At 37.7% G+C, this 18,700-nt stretch overlaps 3 protein-coding genes across 3 annotated transcripts; all 3 read left to right on the top strand.

Moving 5' to 3' along the window:
* Nucleotides 1-1,595: 1,595 nt before the first annotated feature.
* On the top strand, nt 1,596-2,862 carry PKNH_1241100 (60S ribosomal protein L1, putative; the record flags this gene model as incomplete). The annotated part of the gene is made up of 2 exons (XM_002260425.1): nt 1,596-1,600; nt 2,214-2,862. The coding sequence occupies 2 exons, from the start codon at nt 1,596-1,598 to the stop codon at nt 2,860-2,862; spliced, it is 654 nt and encodes a 217-aa protein (XP_002260461.1).
* Nucleotides 2,863-5,805: 2,943 nt separating this feature from the next.
* PKNH_1241000 (serine/threonine protein kinase, putative) lies at nt 5,806-13,879 on the top strand (the record flags this gene model as incomplete). The annotated part of the gene is made up of 5 exons (XM_039114181.1): nt 5,806-5,925; nt 6,106-6,166; nt 6,381-6,623; nt 6,764-6,972; nt 7,124-13,879. 5 exons carry the CDS (start codon nt 5,806-5,808, stop codon nt 13,877-13,879), a joined length of 7,389 nt encoding a protein of 2,462 aa, XP_038969829.1.
* Nucleotides 13,880-16,313: 2,434 nt separating this feature from the next.
* PKNH_1240900 (FACT complex subunit SSRP1, putative) lies at nt 16,314-17,831 on the top strand (the record flags this gene model as incomplete). The annotated part of the gene is made up of 1 exon (XM_002260423.1): nt 16,314-17,831. The coding sequence occupies one exon, from the start codon at nt 16,314-16,316 to the stop codon at nt 17,829-17,831; it is 1,518 nt and encodes a 505-aa protein (XP_002260459.1).
* Between the last annotated feature and the right edge of the window lie 869 nt (nt 17,832-18,700).

Genomic DNA, 18,700 nt, shown 5'->3' with positions numbered 1-18,700 from the left:
TCCACCAATGATTTAGTTAGCTGTGCCTTTTTTTTTTTCTGGCCCACATTTCGATACGCCCTTCTCATATCAAATAAACGGCAAATGGTATATGTGCAAACACCCCCCCAAATGGGACTTAACGCGCGGGAAAGAAAAATTAAAGTAACATTTCTTTCCACCAATCGTTATTAGTCGTTGTAAAATTATCCGTTCCTTTTTATAACGGAACCCCCCCTCCGGGTAATATTCCAAGACTCCTTTTTTGCACTTCACGTGAATGTAAAGAATGATGATGACCCGCTTATTTAGCTAACTGCAGGATTCGCGTTCACGTATATATAAATATAATGCCAATGGAACAAACGCATAAAGGCCGCATTATGAACATCAATTATATTACATATAGTATATATTTCTCCGTCGCACTGGTCACTTTTCAGTGATCGTCATGACCACTGCATAAATACTATTATAGAGGCATACAAACCCGCGATTTTTTCAATTTTTTTTAAAATATAGCAATTTCTTTAAGCCATAAATGTAACTTTATTAGCATAAGAAATAGTGCATATGCATAGGCGCATATTGCTATATATATAAATGTATGTGGTATTGAAATATGGGGCTCCAAAAAAGTGACGCAAAATGGGTCATTTTCCTTGTAGGCATATATATATGCATATAACATATGCGGTAATGTATCCCCCCCAGGTGGTGCTCAATAACTTCTTTGCGCATATATGCGCGAACTTTTACATTTTTCGTGGTGCAAAGAATTACACTGAACTGGCATATAACACCAGGTGCTCTTTCCTCTCTGGCGATTAAATATAAGGGCTTTTTAAACTTGTTTATTTTTTTTTTGAGGGACGGCCTATTTTTCCACATTTTGACGTTTTTTTTTTTTTTTTTTTTTTCCTTTTCTTATTTCCTTTTTAAACCTCGAGAACAATTTTTCTTCTTTTCCTACGCACAATTCGCGATGGGAAATCTTTATGCACTATACAAAAATTCAAACTTCTTTTAAGGGTTTATATTTTACAGTATTTTTCCTCTGCGCAGACTTTTCTTCACCCTTTGCGAAAAATATAAACGCCGTAAAATGAGTTTCCCCCATACGCATATATTCATTTTTACATACAATAAAAAAGCGGCCAAAAATATTATACAAATGTATGAAGGAGCAGAAATAAAATATTTATAATACATATTTATATACATACATGTTTTTCTTTATGCGCTTACCTACGCGACACGTAGTTTTTTCCTTGGGCTTTCACCACCGAATTGAAAATTTATTTTATTTTATTTTTTTTTCCTCCTAATTTGTAAATTTCATATTTTATGAACTCCACAATTTTTTTTTTTTTTTTTTTCCCTTTTCATTTTTTATAAATTCAACCAAAAACAGATGCAATTGCAAAATAAAACTCCACTCTGTTTTTATTTTCCTGCATAGAACATTTGATAATTCTTTGAACAGAAAGTTTACTCAAGCGATTGCTTTATTTAAAAAAAAAAAAAAAAAAAGTTTCGTATAAATTACGAATTTGAAACCTTGTTTTTGCCATAACTCTTTAAGTGTTTTCTTCCTTTTAACGTGCGTTTACACAATGAGGTAAGGCCATAGTAATAAATGGCGCACAGAATTTATGTGTTCTTGTTGCGAACTTCCCCCGCAGGAAGAATTGCTGTGGGGGCATATACAGGGAGGCAACACCCATCCCGGCCTACTTAAATATTTATATATGTATATCTTTAAGTTGTTGTACGTTCCCTATTGTATGCGCTTCATTATACTTGTGGCGTTTTTTTTACGCGAAGAGGATAACCCCTATTGGGGGGGGGCGAGAAAAAAAATGCGGTGCTGCATTAGCTCGTCAAATGAACAAGTATCACGTATACATATGTAGCACACTATATGCAGGACTGCCATTATATGTTGCAAACGCGTCATTTCATCTTCTTCGTACCGATTTACTGAGCCTCCATTTTCTTTGGAGGATCATATACTTCATGTGAACGTTTCTCATTTGTTATGCTTTTGCTTTCTATTCATCCATATCATTGGAGGGCCCCCGTGGGCAACATAAATTATGCAAATTACATATGTTATGTATGCTATGCATGTTGTGTTCATTTCTATGGTGTGTATGCCCCCGAACCGGTGTACACTACCTGAGCAATTTATTCACTCCACCTGCTTCGATTTCCCCTTTTCCCCCCTTTAGCAAGCTAAATCAAGATCTCCTAAAAAAAGCCATCGCCGACGTGTTCGAAGGCACAAAAACGAAAAAGAGAAAATTCGTTGAGACGATTGAGCTGCAAATAGGTCTGAAGGATTATGACACGCAGAGAGACAAACGTTTTTCAGGAACGGTAAAATTATCAAATGAAGTTAGAAAGAAGCTGAAAGTATGTATATTAGGAGATGCTGTACACGTGGAGGAAGCACAGAAATTAGAATTAGATTATATGGACATAGAAGCGATGAAAAAATTAAATAAAGATAAAACATTGGTTAAGAAGTTGGCGAAAAAGTATGATGCATTTTTAGCAAGTCAGGTTATCTTACCACAAATTCCAAAACTTCTTGGTCCAGGTTTAAACAAGGCAGGAAAGTTTCCTTCTCTAATTACGCACAATGATAAAATAAATGATAAAATCTTAGAATTAAAATCTTCCATAAAATTTCAACTGAAGAAAGTTTTGTGTATGGGTGTTCCTGTTGGTCATGCCAACTTGAAAGAGGAGGAACTCAGATCGAACATTGTGCATGCCATTAACTTTTTGGTTTCTCTTTTGAAAAAAAATTGGCAAAATATTAGGACGCTGCACATTAAGAGCACCATGGGAAAGCCCCAGAGGATTTACGGCTAAGCTGCGGGTATATCGTTAAGGGCTGAATTTTCACATCTCACAACCGTGCTCTCATTTTGTGCTCCTCGTGGATGTGCGCATCGAAAATGTATTCGTCGTGCTTTTCAGTAGAGCTACAGGCGCATACATGTGAAGAATGCCTATCCCATGAATGTAAAAGGAAAACCTTATCATTATTCGTCCAGAATAGTGGGAAGAGTATAGACAAAGTTGGAGAAAGTCAACAATTGTGGTTAAGGGCTTACCGCACAGGGATGAATTCGTAAAAAAAAAAAAAAAAAAAATGTCTTGTGGAGATTAACATAGACGTATACTCTCATATATATATATATTTATTCTTTCATTTATTTATTCTTCTTTTTTTTTTTTTTTCCTGCCTATGAGCTTATTACGCTGTTATCACCTTCTTCCCCTTTTTTCCAAGTAACAATTTTTTTTTTTTTTTTTTTTTTTCTAATACCAATATTTTGAAAAACTTTTCTTCTTTTCCCATTTCGAATTAGAATAAAGAGAAAAAAAAAAAAAAACACTAGAAATTATCTAAGTGGCAAAATATTGGGAGATTTTTAATAAATCGATCATAAGAAAAAAAAAAAAAAAAAAAAAAAAAATTGCAGGATATAGGACACAGAGAAGGAAGAGGAAATCACTGGAAGGCAGACGAATCAGAAATATTAATGCAAGTAACACCAGGAAGGTGCGTCAGATGTTGTTTAGTCCAATAGGGTAAACAAACCAAAATAATAATCCGGCAAAAAAAAAAAAAAAAAAAGATACAATATATATAATTTTGTCTTATGGAAATACTATGTAAGCGCATTTCCACAGGGTCATCCGTTGCATAATAAAATGCGGCAAAAAGGTGTGGTGATTTGTTTCAGCGCGATGTGAATATTTTTTCTCCTCCTCTCTTATGAAATTGTTTACAGTAATACTTCGCCACATTTCCTTCTTCATGTCAATCGGATGGAAATGATTAAATGATTTCAAAAAGGATACACATTGGTTTGGTGGGGTGTGCATGTTTATCCATATTAATATGTTGAAATGGCAACCTACTTTGTTTTATCTGTCATAATAGTTTTTTTTTTTTTTTTCTTACTTTTTTCGTTTAATACATTGGTTACTTCCTCTGCTTCTTTCATGAGTCGTGTAACAAATATTTGGCCCCAAGTCAATGTCTAATAGAGGAGAAAATTTTTTCCCCATAGGCACAACTTTGATAAAGAACATAATTTCACAAGCACAAGATAATGCCTTATCGCCTCACCCCTTGTGACATATTCTGTTGTGCAAAAAAGTGCATAATGGGGACATACCGATTGGATTAAATGAAAATAAAATTGGGAATTTCCCTTTTTAAGAGAAAAGAAAAAAATACCATTGGGGCACTGAAATGATAAAGTGGAAGGATCAAAATAGGCTATTCACTGTGTCGAAAGGACAAGTTTTAATTTCTTTTAAAGGGTTTACAACAATAGTGTTCCGTCCATTGAAAGGTTGTTAAATATACACTTTTTTTTTTTTTTTTTTTTTTTTTTTTTTTTTTTTTGAGTACTTGAAACTGTTGTGTAGATCTACATACTTATAGGAACTTCACACTCATAAATAAATGTAGACATGTTTTTTCCAGAGATGCAAAAGGAAAGTGGGGGCATACACATGAAGGGTAATAAAAAGTGTTTATTAAAAAATTTAATAGAAGAAGCATACGCCTTGTTGTTTCGTATGGTACGTACTCTGTCATTCCAACTCTGCCTTCACTATTTTTTTTTATGTGCGCAATTTTCTCTAAACATTTGAGCACAGATAAGCATATGTGCAAGTCTAAGGGCCGAAATGGTTTCTACATTGCGAAGAAAGCTTTCTGCTTATATTATACATTTGCACTTTTCGCTTAAATGGCAGAGGTCTTCTATTTGTTCTTTTACATGTTACACACGTCCTACCGTCTCAATTTTCACCTTTCCGAATGTTACACATGCATGCGTGGTTATGCATATGTTGCTCGATTTGTAAAAAAAAAAAAATGCACACTGTTCTAAGTGAGTTTGTTCCTTTTTCACATTTCATGAATAGTTGACTAATTAAAAAAAAAGAAATGAGTGAACATACTTTTTTTAATTAAAAATTTTCGTATGCACTTTTTTTTTTTTTTTTTTTTTTTTTTTTTTTTTTTTTTACATGTGGTTATATGTGAACAAATGCGCACTGCCTAAAGCGTTACGCGCATGCTGTGCACACGGATAATAATTTTTTTGGGACTCTTAAAAAGGAGACAAAATGATCAATCATTTGTTTCTTTTTTTTTTTTTATTGTAACTTACTGATTTTTATTTAACCACATGCATGTGCCTATTTTTTTTTGTTGTTGTTCGCAAAAATCTGCGCAGTTTGACTTAGCACAGTATTTGTTCATCCGTCGTTGTTACGTGCCTTGTTCGTTCTGGCATAGACAGGGCACACATATTGAGTCGTTTGCTTGGCGTTAATCCGCCTTCCATTTGTCTTTCTTTCCTTTTGTATATCCTTCTGTCGATGACCTCCCAATGACGTTTTTTTGTGCTCCGTAAATATTTGTCTACCTAATTTGTCACCTCCTCTATTTTATTTTCGTAAAAATGTGTTAATTCAAAATGAGACACGATTGCAAAGTCAAGGTGATCGTTTTGTTTTGTGCGAGAGACTCTTCGGCTTGAGTTCCCGTTCCGTTGTATCTCGTTTTTGGTACGCATGTCTGTGCCGATGTGCGTACCCTTTCTTTGACTCCAATTTGTGCCGCGCTTACTTTCTCACGGATTGTCTTGTTCCTAATCTATTTGTTGCTTCATCTACCGAGTAGGTGCTCACTTCCACCGATTCCTTTTTTCTTTTTTCCCTTTTTTTCTTTTTTTTTTTTTTTTCTTTTTCCTTTTTTCCTTTTTTTTTTCTTTGTTTTCCCCAATGGCACTCACAGACAAGTGGCGAACAGAGTGGGACAGGGAGCTTCGCCTGCTCCCCCAAGTTGAATCCATTGCAGACCACGACCTGCAGATAACCGAAGATATATTTTTCATATGGCAGGTAAAATTAACAAAAGGAAATGACAATTTTTGATACGTTCGTGGGCTTTTTTTCTATGATACGTTTTTTTTTTTTTTTCTAAAAGAAGCTTGATATGTTCTGCTCCTAAGAGTAGTGTGTATGCTCCTTTTTGCGCTATCTTATACGTGTCCTTTCTCCCACTCCAACTTTTCGGCGCAGTTCTTAAAGATGTACCACTCCTCCATGCCGCACGTTCGGAACCTCATCGATTTCATAACAAGTAATAAATGAAACAAAAATGTTGGGCTGCACATTTAAGCAAGGCATCAGTTGGGAGGGTGGCTCTTCTCGACACACCACTATCCCTATTCACTTCCCCATATGATCATCTCTACATTCCAATTATAGTAATACTAGCCATAATAACATCACTACTTCATTTAAACGGTGTAAACATTTTATGTGATGTCCTGCTTCTTCCACCCCCTTTGAAGTTAAAAAACCCGAATCACTCATATGGGGCGAGCACATTGACGACTACATGTTAAGGGGAATAGAAAAAGGGCAAAAATTATTTAATTTGTTTGTATCAGATGGAAAAAGAATACAGCCCAGATATTCCAAGAAGAAATTATGCGATACGTTGCTGTATTTTCGCCTTAAGAATTACATAATTTTGGAGAAAATAAATACTGGGTCCGTTGGACAGGTTCACTTGGCTTTGGACAAAAGCACAGGTTGGTTTCTCCCTTACAGTGTTCATCCCAATTCACACTCGTGGTTTACAAACACAGATAAGCATCCATATATAATTTACTTGCGCAATTATATGCGTATCCACATGCACTGATCCATGATTACGATGTTACCCCCACAGATACCCTCGTGGCGGCCAAGGCCATAGACAAAGCCACCGTACAAGGTGATGAAGAACTCTTTCAAAAATTGAAGGAGGAGATCAGCATTTCCTGCAGAATGAACCATCCATGTGTTGTAAAAACAACCAACGTCCTTGAGACGAGGGATAAAATTATTCAAATTATGGAGTACTGTGATGGAGGGGACCTCATATCCTACGTTAGAAATGTAAGCTTCACAGGGATTCCCAAACGAATATATGAGCATACATATTTGCACATATATTTACATGAGCGATTTTATTCGTGCGGTTAACAGATTTTCATCAGTCATCACTCCAATTGTATGCATGGTTGTGCCCCTCTTCCCACGACCGCAGAAGCTTCACCTAGAGGAAATCAGCGCGCAGTACTTCTTTCGAAAAATCGTCCAAGGTCTCCAGTACATGCACCGAAACAACGTATCCCACAGAGACTTAAAGCCAGAAAATATCTTCTTATGCAAAAGACAACTAAATCAAAGAGAAAAAACGTTAATACGAATAGGGAAGTTACCATCATGCTCCGAATACGAATTGAAGATAGGGGACTTTGGAGCCTGTTGTGTTAATGAAGAAAATAAATTACATCACGACATAGTAGGAACCTTAAGCTATGCTGCACCGGAAGTCTTAGGGTGTAATACAACCTGTGGTTATAGCAGTCAAAAGGCAGATATATGGAGTCTCGGAATTATCCTCTATGCAATGTTATTCGGATTACTCCCTTTTGATAACGAAGGGAAAAATCTTAAAGACGCTTACAACTCAATTATAAAAAATAAAATTGTCTTCCCAAAAAATAGGGTCAATAAAATTTCTATGAATGCTCGAAATTTGCTCTCTGGCATGCTCACCATCAATCCAGAAAATCGCCTATCCCTTGATGAAGTAGTAAACCATGAATGGCTAGCTGATAGGGGGAAAACCAAGTTGGAGGTATCTCATGTGCACAAGAAAATGAATTTCCCCATTTCATCCACCGTCGCTTGTCCAGTTGGCAGTGCTAAAAACGACATGGACTTTGAAACTTTTAAAAAATTGTTTCTAATAAAAAGGGAAAATGGTCCTTCGGTTACAAAGCTTCGTGTACCCGGGGTTGTAGCAAAAGCTGTTCCGAGGGCATCTCAAAATGTTATACCTAGTGGTACGCAAAACACGCTGATAATGAACATAGTTCCAAGCGCTGTGCAAAACGTCGTGTCTGGTATAGTGCCTCATGGAATTTCATGTGCCTCTCCTTTCGGAGCTCCCTTCGCTAATCCATACGAAAGTGTGCCACCCAAGGAAAACGACCACGCAGACGCATCCTTACGTAGCCCTAACGAGAAGGGCCAAGCGTGTCATCTTCAAGGAAGCAACTCGCTCTTGCAGAGGACCGACCCCCACCACCTGAGGCAAAAGCAAAACATAATCCAAAACATAAATAAAAAAATAAACCAAAACGTAAACCAAAAGGTAAGTCAAAGTCATAGTCAGTTTTACCTGTACGACGATAAGGGGGTTTTGAACAGTCGTCTGAACTACCCCAATGGTGAACGCAACAACATGGAGAACCCCATTCACGCACAGGTTCTTTTTGCACAGAAAAAGAACCAAGGGGAAAAATTAGATAGATATTCCTTAAACCGAAAGAGTGAAGAGGGAGTAAAATCCCTTATGGAAAAAAGCCCAAAAGATACAAATGATGGTAACGATAAAATGAATGTGTGCACACAAAAGGGAATTACAAATCACCGCAAGCATGATCAAAATAACTACTACGTGGAGAAAACATATTTCAAAAATAATATTCTAGACAATGCATATGAGGATGAAAAGAATAACAATCAGAGTAGTAGCGTTAACCTATACGATAGTAAGCAACTGCCGTTAGAACATGTAGAAGAAAATAAACTTAAGTTGATGGACCAAGTGAACAAAACCCCCCATTTATGTTCAAAGACAAACAATACATACGATTTGTATTTTAACCAAAACAACATTTACAGAAACCAAAGCAACAATATATTTCTTCTATCATGTAAAGAAAACCTCATAGGGAAAAATAATCTATATAATAATTTGTATCTATTCAAAGGGGCAAACGATTTTAACGTAACCACCAGTGGGAGGTCTACTCTGTTAAGGCATTACGACCAGTATAAGCTTAGTACAAGTAGGGAATACGACACAAGTTGGAAATTCAAATATGCTTCCAACGTGAGTGACGGAAGAGAATCCGCCAACACCATTACCTCGAATTGCACAAACGCCACTCCTAGTCATCATAGCGCAGTAGGTATAGACAAAATGAATGTCACACCCAATGAAGCATTATTTTATGATCATCCTAATTATAACCATCATGTACGGTACAAATATTATTACTATGATGATAAGGGAATGTATGTAGGTTGTTTAAGCAACCAAGCCAGTGGACGTACTTGCGCCTCTTCCTGTGTGTTACTTGAAAATCAAGTGAACTGTGCAGGAAATAATGCTGATTACACCAAGGAATGGACATATAGAAGGGGAGTATCCGAATATGTTGAAACGGGCACGTCGAGTAACAATAGTAATAATAACAATACATCCTCATCTGACCGTAAGAGGGAAGACGTTTTTCTTAAACATGCAGAGGGGGAAGGCTACACAAAGTTGGCTGGCCACGAATGGGATAAAGACGCTGCAGGTGCTCTTTTTGCCGATTCTGAAAATAGGGCAAATTTGATGGGAAAACAGACGGGGGGAGCAAGCAAAGAGAGAAATAATCTAGCCAATGGACATGTACATGGATATCCACGTGTGCTGCAGCAAGTGACAAGAGACCCACAGGTAGGTGCTCAGATGGGTGAACAGACCAGTCGAGGAATCACCCACACGATCCCCATAAGGGACACCCTCATCACGGACAGTAATCCTATAAGGGATACCCCCGTCACAGAGGGAAGCATCACATGTAAGGTGAAAACATCTACGAACAAGGATTCAGAACTCCAATTACGCCCTACCCTCTCCAGAAAGAAGGACACTTGTATTATTCTTAAAAAGGAAGGAATAGCCCCCAATGGAAATAAACAATCCTCCCTTATCAAATCTCAACACGCAACAAAAATTGTTTCTATTGGTGAATGTACCTCTGAGGAAGTAAACGTGGGGCACATGAAAATAAACGAAGTCAAAAGCAAGCCGAAGGAGAATCATCAAAAGGAAAACAAATTTACCCTCAACCTATTCATCCAGAAGGGGAAAATTAACGAATGCACAAATATGGATAGAGCACAAGAGGAAAATATTTCATCAAGGGATTACACTGAAGAGAAAGATGACAGGGAGGAATTCCTTCCTTGTGTGGGGAGTGCCCCAGTGCATATTTACACATGCAACTTGCAAAAGACGAAATTGGATAATAACGTAGATGAAGAAGTACATGATTCCATCCAACAAGCTGAACAGAAAACAGAAAAGGACAATCGCAGAGGAATACACAAAGGGGATAATAATTCCCCCACAAACTTTTTCTCACTTCTACCGGTGAAGGATGAAAATAAAAATCTAACTAGCCAAGAAGGGAGTAACACATCAGGAGAAAAACACACCGAAGGAGATTGTATAAACACCATAGAACGAGACCATAGCGATGGAAGTGAAACCAAGATGAAGAAGAAGAAAAAAAAAAAAATTGTCAGCATCAATAATCCAAGTAAAGAAATCCAACGACGTCAATCCAAAAGTGACTCAAGCGGTGATGATAAGCAGATAAACCACGTGGACAAGAGGAAATATATAACTGAGAGTAGTAGAAAGAACAACCGCAGCTGTAATGGTGGACAGAAAAATACATGTGGAGAGAGCTACACCAACAGTGGCACAAGGAGCAATCACCACGCCACTGACACTGCAGAGGTGGATGCGCGTAATAGATCGAGTAAAAATGAGAAAAAAAAAAACAAAGTGGACAAGAGAAGGGAAAGGGTAAATGAAAATGCTATAGAAAAATGCGGCATCCTTAACTTACCCAAACGGAACAGGCATGGAAAGGAAAAGACAGATGCGGCAGAATTCCGACGCATCCCCAACACAGAGAGGACAACATATGGCCACCTGGAGGAGGAAAAAGAGTTATGCAAAAACGAGGAAGGAAAGAAACTAAGAGATAACAAAATATTTAATGAAGAACATATACATGGAATGAACAAATTTTTGTTGTTAAAAAAATTGTACTACTCGAACGATAGAGACCTCCATGTTCTGCCAAACTGTGAGAACCAACATGAAAAGAAACACTACATAAATTTTGAGAAAATATTTCCTCACAGGAAAAGGAAAACGAATAGAACCCACATCCCCCCTTTAAGGTACTATAAAAAAAGTAACTTATGCTTTAGTAAAAGGGTGAAAAAAGACAAGAAGCAACGACACGAGGAAAGAGAGAAGGTCGTAAAGAACCAAGTGGATGTAGGCCAGAAAACACAGAGCCACAAAGGTAAGAATGATATAATAAATATTAGGCACTTCAAGGAATGGTACTACACCAACGGATACGGACAAAATGAATTAACCACGAAGGAGAATTGTCCATCCAAGAAGAAGGTTCCGATTTATGATCATGTGTTACCATATGATGAAGAACGGGTAAGTGACAAGGAATGTGATTATTTTTCCTCCAACAAAATTGAGTATATCAAATGTGCTAGTAGGGGTAGCATCCACCAGGATAACCACCATGCATACAGTTCCAATCATGACAACCATGAGATGAGCGAAACGAACAGGGGGGCATCGAACCCGCTTAGTGATGGACACGTGGTTAGCACAAACAAATCTAGTACTAACTGCAGTGAGAAGGAACACACAATTTGGTGCATCAAAAAGGAGAGTCAAAATTATGTTAGCAAAGATGAAAAGGGGATAAGCTACCCTACTGTTGGATTCAAAACCAATGTAAGGAAATGCTCCCTTTCACATGAACCAAATTTATCTAACGGAAATGGAAATGAAAATATTTTGCTTGGGAAGAATGGCTTGTCTAGCCAAATGAGACCCTTTGATATGTCTTCAAAGTATCCTCCCCAAGTGAAACCTACCTTTAGCCTTGCCAGTTACTATAACGAAAAAGGGGTAAACGACATGGGTGAGATAAAATTCAAAAGTAAGGATACAGAAAATCTAAATGAATGGGGGGATAATCCTATGCAACCGCAGAACAATTTAAAAGAGACCGCTGATGGGTACTGCGAAAAAAGACGAACATACAATATGAGCGACATCAGAAGGCGCAAACGCATCTCGAATTTGGAAGGCTACATATTTCACCACTCCCCGATTGACCATTCGATAAGAATGCATGGAAGTGAAGGTAACGAAGAGACCCTCACGGAAAGCTCCCCTTCTAATGGACAGAAGAATGGGAAAGGATATCCCCCTGAAGAAGTAGAATCCTCCAACGTCAGTACCAGCCATAACAATGACAGTTATGATGGATGCAGAAGGAACGGTCAGGGAATAAGCACCAAAACCGAAATGTCAAACGCTGTCCTGCCATCAGACGCTACAAATAACTCACACATTGTGAAGGATGGAATTAAAAGGAAAGATTACACCTCCTTGTATGACGACGTGAAGAAATCTTATTCCATCATCCAAAATGTGAGCTATAAAGATGAGCTGAAGAAAGGAGAAATGAAAAATAAAAGGAGAGAAAGGATCATAACACCATGGAATGCCAAAAATAACATCGAAGGGAATGATGAAAGAGAACAGGGTAAACAGATTCGAGTAAAGGGGGCCTCGCCAAAGGAGCATTTTGACCCCAAGAAGAGCAAGGATAAAAACGAGCAGGCTAAAAACACAACTATGAAAATATCACAAAATAATAATTGCCCAAGGAGGAGGGGTAAGAGACCTTCAGAGGAAGACGAACAAGACCAAAGTGCAAAAGGTACGGGAACAAAATTCACTCCCTTTACATTTAAGAAGGGTCCTGCTTTGGAGAATTCGCCAAGTAACAACTCGCCAAGTAACAACTGGTCAAGTAAGCATTCGCCGGGTAATACTCAAAATAGTAACGAGGTGGAAATTCCTACAGAGTTAAATAGAGACATGTCTGAAGGAAACCTGGACGGAGGAGATAAATCCCCAACACGTGGCAATAGCGCCAATAGAAAGAACACCCACTTGTTAGTAAAGGGTGAAAGAACAGACCCGCACGTGGACACGCAACACATCTACATGATGAATGCAAATTTAAAAAAACAAAAACCACAAAGAGAAAAGGAAAAAAATGAAAAGGAAAAAAGTGAAAACAACTTACAAGGGAGTGAACATAGTGGACCTACCGAAAGAGAAACCACCCCACATGAACACACATCGAATAATACAAATGAAGAGCTAGATAAAAAGAAAAAAGAAACAACCCTTAAGGAAAGCACAACTGAAAGAAGTAAACACTTAGCAAGTTGGAACATCTGGAATGTACAAAAAAATGATACCATTAATTTTATACAGCAACAGGAAAATTATCTATCCCATAATAGAAGCTACGATTTGAAAAGTGCTCGGAGTAATTTATTTAGTATGCCCTATGATGAAAATGTAAGAGGAGATTACACACATGGCGACTTGCTAGTGAACCCAAAACACATAGCATCTATCAATGATTCTAAATCGAATGAAAATGATGAAAAGAAGAAAATGATGTACTACTACAATTTGGATAACACTGAAGCCAACATGGATTTTCTTAATAATCTCTTGTTTTATTCATCACAAATTAATCCATATAGGCATTACAAAAATAGGTACCTTTCAAAGAAGAGCTCCCTCACTGAGGGGGTTAAATTAAACAACTACAAACAGAGTAGTGGTAATAAGAGGACTGAGAAAAGGAGTGACCACCAAAATGAACCCCCGATAGCAGACCACAATTTGAAGAACTACCTGAATTTAAACAAAACTTCCATTCAGAACTTTGAAAAAATGAAAAGAAATTATATCCGTGAACAAAATTATGCGAACAAATTCCGAACGAAAATGGATGACCAAAGGGAAGGAAATTCCTTGTATCCCAAAATAAGGTGGATGAACATTTTTAGCAGAAATTCAAGCAAGTACTAGGTCCACTTGAGGAGGGGGGGGGGCATGAAATGCATATTCGCTCTTAACATACGTTACGAAAGGTGTTAATCGGAAGATGCATCTTAATGTGCATGCAAATAGGCAAGTCTATATTTGCACACTTTTATTTGCATGCAGGGGGTGAGAGGTATACCCAGGTTCAACTGGGAACTCCTCCCGTTTGGTCTTTTATCATCAGGTATTTTTATCATCATGGCGTGTCTTAACTTCTCATACTTTTTTTCATTTATAAAATTGTACGTATGTATATTCGCATGCTCTCCCTTTACTGCTATCCTTTCTTGTTTTGTTTTCCAGCAACATTACCGCCCCACAGACAGGAGCGCCAGTTCACCCTTTGGAATGCCCCTTTTTGGCTTCACACCATTCTACATTTTAACATACTTCCTTATCGTGCTAACAATGGGTGTCGATTTACGTGCGATATGTGCGCCTACTTTTATGTCTACCCCTATGTGGGTATACATACGCGTGTGCATATATGTGTGTGTGTGTGCAGTGGAATAATCAAAATTGGCGTAGTCCCTCTCACTCCCGTTTCATATGTACACGTGTGTGTACAGGTATGTACCAATAAGAATTTGCAAACAGATCTTTGTATCCTCGATTTGACGTGAAGCGTGATTCATGGAGGTGCTGAGCAAAATCGGAGCGAAATGTATTTTTTTTTTTTTTTTTTTTTTTTTTTTTTTTTCTTTACTCATCGTTCATATATTGGATCCATTTTTTACACAAACTGGTCAACATTTTTGCACATTCGTGTCTTTTACTTATGGGGAAATGCCCAAATGGTGCACTTGTGGGGGAAGTCAAAGGGGTTACAAGCGTGGGAACTTAATATACCAAATAGGTGAATAAAATAAAAAAAAGTTTGTACAATTGCACAAATTTAATGGCGCAAAATATGCCGGATGTTCTTTTGCAGCATAAGTGCTATAAAATGTTGAAGCCTTTTCTATACACATGGAAAAGAGACCAGCGTGGAAGGTTTTTTTTGATATACATGATTATTTTTACACTTATGTGTAAGATATCTCCCTTAAACTTTTAGGCACCTAAAAAAAGGGCTAACCATTTCTTTATGATGCACATTATATTTTTCTTTTCCTCTCACCCTTTTTTCATCTCGATTTTTTCCTTCTGTCGTGACATCCTTTACATTTTCTGGCAGCAAAAAGGGGGAGGGCCGAGAAAAAAAAAAAAAATTGCACAAATGTAGCATCATTTAGTCACTTTAATCGTGTGTTCGATTTTGGTATGGCTGTTTCTCTTTGTATGCGTCCTCTTTTCTGTTGAGCTCTCCTACATCTCATTCATTATTCTTCATTTTTTTTTTTTTTTTTCTTTTTTTTTGGTACATTTGTGAAGTGTCACATGTTTAGTTAGCTGTATATTCAATTATTTCCATTTTTATCACCACTTGGCTCAGTTTCTGCTTCCGAATCAGGTTGCCCTTTTTTTAAGAATTATAACCTGTTTCATTTCGGTTTCCGTTAAAGCGGACGATTGTCCTTTTTTTTTTTTTTTTTTTTTTTTTTTATATGCTCATTTCGGTCCGATTCGTGCACGCACTCCAACCTTTTGAAGTTTCTCCCTTTCTCTTCTTATACTCCCCCATGAAGTTCTATTCATGAAACACGAAAAAAAATGAAGGGAAACTAAAAATCGGTAAGCCCAAAAGTTTGAAGAGTGGCAAATTCGAGCATAGCTTCATAAATTGCCGCCTTTCGCGCAAGCGTGTGGAATAGCAAATATATTATATGCTTAACCCAGAATGGCTTGAGTATTTTATTTTTGCACGCCCTTTTTGAAAGACCTATGGGGTGCAAGGGGACATTTTTAGGGCCCAACAAATGCACTGCATATTACAGGCATGTAAGGATACATATAACCCTCTCACTACGCGAATGCCTAAGTGCAATTACCCCCTCGAAAGAATAAACACACGCGGGATCATACGTGCATATATGTACATTTAAAAAACATACCCCCGCGTTTGTATACGTTTCGTTTTATATCAGTTTGCCCACGGAAACTGAAACAAAGTCCCACCCTGCGGAAAGAGAACCCCTCCTTGTGTAATTTCCTTAACGCAATTATCTGACCACACCCAGGGTCTGCAGACCTCTAACGGAGCTTTGAAAAAAAAAAAGGAGAGAAGCACAAATATCAGACACCCGTGGCAATATTATTACGACCCTTTTCGACACAGATTCTTCTCCGTGCACACGTGGTTTGCTCGGAGAAAGAGGGCCCCCTTTCCATTTGAAGTTGAAACAGAGCGGCTGAAAAGGATACCCCTCCAAGGGAATTTCACAATATAGGGACTTCAAAAGTGCCCCCCTGACTAAGGAGGCCTAACGAAGAAAATCACCCTACCGCTTTTTACTGTCATTCCCCTGTGATAAAACCCATGGGAGATAACGCTGGCAGCTCGGGTAGCAACCCCGTGATTTCCATCGGAAACATTCGCGGATTCGGGGGCTGCGACTATGGATCATTTCGAATGTCCAACGAGTTCTTAGGATGGAAAAATAAACAAACGAATAGCGTATACCAGTACAAGTGTAGCGACATAAGTGAAGCGGAGTGGATAAAAACAGGCTACAACAACAACAGACTACACATAAAATTCAATAAGCAGAAGGACAATTTGATCATCTTTTTCGACGGATTCCCTGATAGAAATATTTCAGAAATAACGCAACATTTTCAGAAATACTTTAATCTGAGATTAGCTAGTAGGAAGATAGCCACGAAGGGATGGAACTGGGGTGAATTCAAGTTAGAAAATACGAACATAAACTTCGACATAGACAACAAGTATGCATTCAGTATTCCAACGAACAGTATCAATCAACTGAATGTTCAGATAAAAACGGACATAGCGATGGAACTGAAAAATGAGGATTATAAAAAAACGAATGAAGACTTTCTATCAGAAATACGTTTCTGTTATCCACACGAAAATGATGAAAATAAACATTTTCAAAATTTTAAAAATGACTTACTAGAAAAAGTAAATATAGGAGACTCTAAAAGTGAATGCATTGCTTCCCTTGCAAATATTCCTCTCCTCGTCCCAAGAGGAAGATACGAAATCGAAATGTATCCAAAGTCGTTCAAGCTACATGGAAAATCCTACGATTTTACCGTTCAGTATACTAATATAAATAAAATGTTGCTAGTCCCCAAAAGTAACTCCAACCAGTACGTTTTAATCTTTAGCCTAAATAATAAAATGAAGCAAGGACAAACTGAGTACCCATTCATTTTGGTTCAACTCAATAACGATGACGACATGGAGTTGGACATCAATGCAAGTGAAGAAGATCTGAAAAAATATAAATTGGAGAAATCTCTCTGCGGAAGAGCATATGAAGTAATTCCTAGACTCTTTTCTGCTCTTGTTAAAAAGAATGCCATCATTCCAGGAGATTTCAGAACAGCAAAAAATGAACATGGTATTACATGCAGCTATAGAGCAGCAAGTGGACAACTTTACCCCCTAAATAAATACTTTCTTTTTATTGTAAAACCCGTCATTTTAATCTCCTTTGATGACATTGTAACACTCACTTTCCAGAGAACGGGTAACATAAACCAACACCGTTTCTTCTCTGTTATCATAAAACACAAAAGAGGAATGAGTTATGAGTATACCAACATAGACAAAAGTGAATACCTCCCTTTGCTGGAATTTCTAAAAAGTAAAAATATACACATTCAGGATGATGCCAATGTTGCTGATAAAAAACAGGACTTCGGCGATGAACTCTCCGAATCGGATGAGGAGGAATACGTTGCCGATGACGATGATGACGACGAAGAGGATTACGTCGCAGAAGAGGAGGAGGATGACGATGATGATGGTAGTGATGACGATGAGGAGGAAGAGGAGGAAGAAGAAGAAGAAGACGATGATAAGTAGATCACCAAATGTATCCCACCATATACCTACAGTTAGCCGAATTGCTTTCTCAATAATGTGTGCATTTATGCATAAATGGAAGGACCTATCAGTTTTCCGCAATTTTTGGAGTACAGGAATGGTGCGTTCTGGACGGAGGAAATAAAAATATCAAAGAGGTAGGCCAAAAAAATAAGCACAAATGGATACACAAGTCAGTAACCATAGCTAGCTGCCTCTTACACAGTTCAGCCCACATTTCATGTATACCATCTCGTAACACCTCCATTTCGTATTTCTCTTTTAAAAATTTTCATCTGAACATTTTTTTTTTTTTTTTTTTTTACAACACGTTGACGCATTTCAAAAAAAAACAACAAAAAGAAAAACGCAACTTCCCTATCTGTACACTACTCGTCAACCTTGTGAAAGATGCGTACAGCTTTCACCACTTTGACATTTTTTCCAGTAAAAAATGGCTACTTGAAAAGGAAGAAATAATAATAGGAGAGTTCGCCTTTATTTGCCATGTGTGCAAATTGTGAGGGCCCACACATATACGTCTGAATTCGTCGGTAAAAAAGAAAAAATGCTAATCACAAATGTTAAAAAAAAATATGCAAAAAAAATGTAAAAAAAAATGCGTACAAAAAAGGTGTACAAAAAAAGTGTAAAAAAAAAATGCGTACAAAAAAAGTATACAAAAAAAGCATAAACAAATGGACAAACAAATAATGCAAGCACGTGCTGCGGAGGACGCGCAAATAACCAACAAAATAACCGCGTGGTGCGTACGGGGATACAGATGGCGTGCATAGCGAAGATACAACGTTGGGCTTTCCGCACAACACAAATGCGTATGGTTGGGTAGTCTTCTCCTCTGAGCCCTT

Source organism: Plasmodium knowlesi, assembly GCF_000006355.2.
Source record: "Plasmodium knowlesi strain H genome assembly, chromosome: 12".
Taxonomy (NCBI): Eukaryota; Apicomplexa; class Aconoidasida; order Haemosporida; family Plasmodiidae; genus Plasmodium; species Plasmodium knowlesi.
This window is presented reverse-complemented; position numbering and strand designations above follow the sequence as displayed.